The sequence below is a fragment of the Lipotes vexillifer genome, unplaced genomic scaffold (genome assembly GCF_000442215.2).
Source record: "Lipotes vexillifer unplaced genomic scaffold, Lipotes_vexillifer_v1.1 scaffold97, whole genome shotgun sequence".
NCBI lineage: Eukaryota > Metazoa > Chordata > Mammalia > Artiodactyla > Lipotidae > Lipotes > Lipotes vexillifer.
The window spans coordinates 15,514-21,608 of record NW_006775688.1 but is presented as its reverse complement, the minus strand read 5'-3'; the positions used below and the strand labels follow the sequence as shown (position 1 = coordinate 21,608).

At 44.3% G+C, this 6,095-nt stretch overlaps 1 protein-coding gene across 1 annotated transcript in view; it reads left to right on the top strand.

Annotated features, from left to right (window-relative positions):
* Nucleotides 1-1,284: 1,284 nt before the first annotated feature.
* The window catches only part of RNASEL (ribonuclease L), a 13,813-nt gene continuing 9,002 nt past the window's right edge, over nt 1,285-6,095 (top strand). Inside the window, 1 exon segment of the mRNA XM_007450125.1 lies at nt 1,285-2,758. Within this exon segment, the coding sequence (XP_007450187.1) occupies nt 1,285-2,758 (1,474 nt within the window).

The following is a 6,095-nucleotide window of genomic DNA, read 5'->3' as shown; positions in this document are numbered from 1 at the left end:
GCATTCAGTTCTTTGAAATCTATCATAAGAAATCTATTATAAGATCTATCATAAGAAAACAAGCTAAAATAAGCTAAATTTGCTCCAACATTATTTAGAATTGTGAAAAACATAATCATTTTGAAACTCCGTTTTAAAAGTTATTTTAAAAATTTGCTCCATAGTAGAGAACTGAAAAACCTCTCTGATAGCATATTGCATAGCCATCAAAATGTTTTAAAACACTTGTAGGGCTTCCCTGGTGGCGCAGTGGTTGAGAGTCCACCTGCCGATGCAGGGGACATGGGTTCGTGCCCCGGTCCGGGAAGATCCCACATGCCGTGGAGCGGCTGGGCCCGTGAGCCATGGCCGCTGAGCCTGCGCGTCCGAAGCCTGTGCTCCGCAACGGGAGAGGCCACAACAGTGAGAGGCCCGCGTACCGCAAAAAAAACCCCAAAAAAACAGAAAAAACCCCACTTGTAATAACATAGGACATTATTTATAATAAGGCATTAAATGAAAGGAGGCAGGATACAAAGTTACTTACAGAGCATGAGCCCAACTATTTTTTTAAAAATCTATAGAACTATACTAAAATATTAACAATACCTGTTCCTGGGCAGTGGGAGAATAAAGTAATAATTTTCTTGTTTAAAATTTATATATATTTATAATATTCTATAATAAAAATTTCTATAATAGATGTATTTTGAAAAAGTTGCTAGTAAAATTAATTTCTCAAATTCAAATGTTTTCGTTTTTTTATAAATTTATTTATTTTTGGCTGCATTGGGTCTTCGTTGCTGCGTTCAGGCTTTCTCTAGTTGCTGCGAGCGGGGGCTACTCTTCGTTGCGGTGCGCAGGCTTCTCATTGCGGTGGCTTCTCTTGTTGTGGAGCATGGGCTCTAGGCGCGTGGGCTTCAGTAGTTGTGGAACATGGGCTCAGTAGCTGTGGCTCACGAGCTTAGTTGCTCCACGGCATGTGGTATCTTCCTGGACCAGGGCTCGAACCCGTGTCCCCTGCATTGGCAGGCAGATTCTTAACCACTGCACCACCAGGGAAGTCTAAATGTTTTCTCACTATTATAAAATTATAAAGTTCCTCTCTCATCTCCAGGTGGAAAGTCGGAAGACTTCAAGAGTATTGTCCTTCCTGATACTGGTGGTCTGTAGCCAGATAATTCTGATTTACCCTGACAGAATTTTCTAAGAGTTCCACGTCTCTTTGATCAAATCCCAAGGAGATAAGTTTTTCATTTTCTTGAAAAAAAGGCAAAAAAAGTGTAACCAGTGGTATTTACCATCATGGAGATCAAGAGCCCTAACAATCCTCAGGAAAGACCCACACCCTCTACTAATGGGAGGGCTTCAGTGGAAGACAATCATTTGTTGATTAAAGCTATTAAAAAAGAAGACATTGAGCTGGTCCAGCAATTGCTAAGAAAAGGGGCTGATGTCAATTTCCAGGATGAAGAATGGGGCTGGTCACCTTTGCATAATGCAGTACAAGGCAACGAGGACATTGTGGATCTTCTGCTTAACTATGGTGCTGAGCCTTGTCTGCGGAAGAGGAATGGGGCCACTCCCTTCATAGTTGCTGGCATCGCTGGAAATGTGAAGGTGCTCAAACTTTTACTTCCGAAAGTAGCAGATGTCAATGAGTGCGATGTTCATGGCTTCACAGCTTTCATGGAAGCCTCTGCGTATGGTAGAGTCGAAGCCTTAAGGTTCCTGTATAAGAATGGAGCAAAGGTGAATTTGCATCGAAAGACAAAGCAGGATCAAGAGAAGATTAGGAAAGGAGGGGCCACTGCTCTCATGGATGCTGCTGAAGAAGGGCATGTAGATGTCGTGAGAATCCTCCTTCACGAGATGGGGGCAGATGTCAATGCCCGAGACAATATGGGCAGAAATGCTTTGACCTATGCTCTTCTGAACTCTGATAACGAGAAGGTGAAGGCCATTACTCGCCTTCTGCTGGACTGTAAGGTTGATGTCAATGTGAGGGGGGAAGGAAGGAAGACGCCCCTGATCCTGGCAGTGGAAAAGAAGAACCTGGGTTTGGTGCACATGCTTCTGGAACAAAAACATATAGAGATCAATGACACAGACAATGAGGGCAAAACAGCACTGCATCTTGCTGTCGAACTCAAGCTAAAGGAAATCGCCCAGTTGCTGTGCCACAAAGGAGCCAGAACAGATTGTGGAGACCTTCTTGCCATAGCAAGGCGCAATTATGACCATGACCTTGCAAAGTTTCTTGGCCAGCATGGAGCCATAGAAGATTTTCACCCTCCTGCTCAAGACTGGAAGCCGCAGAGCTCACGTTGGGGGGAAGCCCTGAAACATCTCCACAGGATATACCGCCCTATGATTGGCAAACTTAAGATCTTTATTGATGAAGAATATAAAATTGCTGACACTTCTGAAGGGGGCATCTACCTGGGGTTCTACGAAGACCAAGAGGTAGCTGTGAAGCTATTCTATGAAGGCAGCACACATGGACAAAATGAAGTCTCCTTGTTGCAGAGCAACCGAATCAACAGTAATGTGGTGACATTCTATGGCAGTGAGAACTACAAGGGCTCTCTGTATGTGTGCCTCGCCCTGTGTGAACACACACTGGAGGAGCACTTGGCCGACCACAGAGGGGAAGCTGTGCAAAACAAGGAAGATGAGTTTGCTCGAAATGTCCTCTCATCTCTATTTAAGGCTGTTGAGAAACTACACCTGTCTGGATACACTCACCAGGATCTGCAGCCACAAAACATGTTAATAGGTAAGTCCCCATGTTCTCTTAGAAACGTAGGGTCTTTTGTTACGAGAGGAAACAGAACAGGGAAGAACTAGAGTCAGTGTGGATTGTTCAGTTTGAGGATTAATGTAACAAATCGATAGTTACAGTGCAACCTCTCCTGCTACCAGGTATAACCAGTATTCCACGTGGAGGTCGAGGATGCCAATGGAATAGCAGGCTAACCTTATACTGCCCTTGGCAAATACAAATTTGTACGTCTTGGATGGAGCCAGCTCCAGAAGTTTGAATTCTTAGAGTAGTCTGCAGGTCAGGGAACCTAGAAAGTGTGTTCCTTCAGAGAAGGTGGCAGTTACAGTGAAACTTAATGGCAAAGCTGAGGTTAAAATTGGGATCCAGGTTAAGATGTGACACAGTGAAACATACTGCAAGCAGACCGAACAAGTCAGTGTCCACTGCTGCAAACCAAAACCAAAATAAACTAAAGCAACATTCAAGGACACAAGCAGAGCTGAGGGCTTCTCTGGGTGACGCAGTGGTTAAGAATCCGCCTGCCAATGCAGGGGACATGGGTTTGAGCCCTGGTCCGGGAAGATCCCACATGCCGCAGAGCAACTAATCCTGTGTGCCACAACTACTGAGCCCGCGAGCCACAACTACTGAGCCTGTGAGCCACAACTACGCACCTAGAGCCCATGCTCCACAACAAGAGAAGCCACTGCAATGAGAAGCCTGCACACTGCAACAAAGAGTAGCCCCTGCTCGCTGCAACTAGAGAAAACCTGCAGAGCAACGAAGACCCAATGCAGCCAAACAAACAAACAAACAAAAAAACGAAGCAGAGTAGGGAACAAATGTATGGACCCCAAGGGGGGAAAGTGGGGGAGGCAGTGAGATGAATTGGGAGACTGGGATTGACATATATACACTAATATGTATAAAATAGATAACTAATAAGAACGTGCTGTATGAAAAATAAATAAAATTCAAAACTTCCAAAAAAAAAAAAAAACCAAACAAACAAGCAGAGCTGAGTGTAAAGTCCCAGGGGGCAAGGTGGTACAGTAAAAAGAGCCTTGGCTTCAGCCATATTTAAGGAGCCTTGCAGCCTTGTCCCACCACTTTGTAGCTTTGTAACCTCAAGCAAGTCGCTTAATTCTGTGAGCATTGGTTTCCTCACTTGAGACTGATAATACCTCCTTCATAAGGCTGTTAGGAGGTCTAAGTGCAGTATGTCAAATGGACAAGTCATCTGTACATTGTAAGTGCCCAACAAAGGCCAGGTACTTGTCTAGAGGGCTAAGCAGAAGCAGATACCTAACCTACAGATATGCATTGACATGTAAGCTTGGTGTAAGGGACCGGGGCCGAAAGAAGATGTGGGTACTGAGAATCAGAGAGCGGTACTTAAGGTCCTGGAAGAGAGAAATAGGTAGACGCAAGATCTGGTTTTAGTTTGAGGACAGGTGCTTGTGGCACTCCTTCCTGGTTTTAAGCAACTTCGCTGGGGAGACTGACCAGGGCCAGAAATATGTGCCACTCTACCCAGTAAGGAAAAGTCTTTGAGGTTCAGCCAAAGGTGAGGTCCTTCCCAAGTTTACCTTGATGCAAAAGGGTCACACATCACGTTCTAAAGAAAAATAAGTTGTGACTACCTATTCTTTGACATTTCTAGCACTTCATCCATTCTTAAGCTTGAATGGTAAAGAACTGATTATATTTCTGCCTCAAGGTGGCGAACCGAGCACATACTGCAGACTCTTCCCTGTATTAAATCCCTCAAATGATGGGAAAAGATTTTTAAATGAATTCATAACTGAGATCAACATTAAAAGAAGAATTCCTAGAGGACAAAATCCTTGAAGAATCATGGAGAGACTAAACATAGATAGGATGGGATTGAAGAATAATACAGGAGTCCAGGACAAATGTAGGAAGCCACAGATCAACATTACTCATGAACGTAGGAACAGTGTAGAAAAGTGCCACTCCAAAGTGATGGAAGCCAGAAGCAGGAGAGGACCGAGGACCAGCTAGCAGGCAGATTGCTGTGTCAGTCGACACTAGGAAGATCAAACCCTGGGCTTCCCCTCTTCCCCAGGGACCAAGCATCTATGACAGACCTTTCTTCTACAGACAGGGGGACTGCTTGAGACACTGGGTCATTGGTGATATCAAGAGAAACAAAGAGCAGTTAAACATGCAAGATTTCTGCCAAAGCAGCTACTAAGTGGCATGTCCTGCTTACCCCAGAGCTTCACTGAATAACATGCAAAGCAGAAGCTCTGACGACTGCTTCCATCCCTCCACTATGTTGGGTGGCATTAACAGAAGCAACTCGCAGGACGTCAGGGAGTCTCAACCGCAAAGTAAGGCTTACAGTCGAAAATCACTTAGGATATTTAAGAGGTGCCAATACCGTGAAAGAAAGGCATGAAACAGAAGAATTTACACCCAAAGAAACATAGCTAACCAAATGTGTAAGTTTCCATGGCTGTTAAAAGAAATTGTCACAAACCTGGTGGCTTAAAACAACAGGAATTTAATCTCCCACAGTTCTGGAGGCCAGAAGTATGAAACCAATTCCACTGGCACCAAATCAGGTGTCAGCAGGGCCAAATTCCCTCTCTACACTGTAGTACAGAAACTGGGCGTAAGCATTAAAACTTTTTATAGCACTTTAACAATGTCTGTTGAAACTAAAAATAAAAAATTTGGGCGTGTAAAAAACAAATCAAATGTTAGAAGAGATGTGAGGTATTCCATTAGGTACTTTCCAATTTCAGTAGCAGAAAACTCGACTCCAAGTGGCTTAAATAAGTGAAGGGAATTTATCACTTCAAATAATTGAAAGTGGTCTGTGGTTTATGATCTGCACCCCATCTGCCCCTTCAACCTCATCACAAGCAACTTTCTGACTCTGTCCCTCCTCCCCAAGTGCACACTTGGGCCTTCCTTCTGCCAGAGTGGAATTCTCCACGCATTCCTCTCTGGAATTCTCTCTTCCCTCTGTTCCCCATTCCACTCACCTACCCAAACTCTACTTTCTGATCTCTTCTGTCTAGGCGTCTCTTCCTTTTTTTTTTTTTTTTTTGGCTGCACCATGCGGCATGTGGGATCTTATTTCCTCGACTAGAGACTGATCCCCTGCCCCCTGCAGTGGAAGTTTGGAGTCCTAACCACTGAACCAGCAGGGGATTCCCTAGGCGTCTCTTCCTTAAGGAAAACTTCTCCACCCTCCCCACACACCCCTCCCACCCCAGCCATGTAGCTCTTCTTGTGATACACTTTTAGGGCATCCTGCACTTTTGGCTAGCATTTTCAAAATTGCAATTAATTTAATGTTTATTCTCCTTAAGTA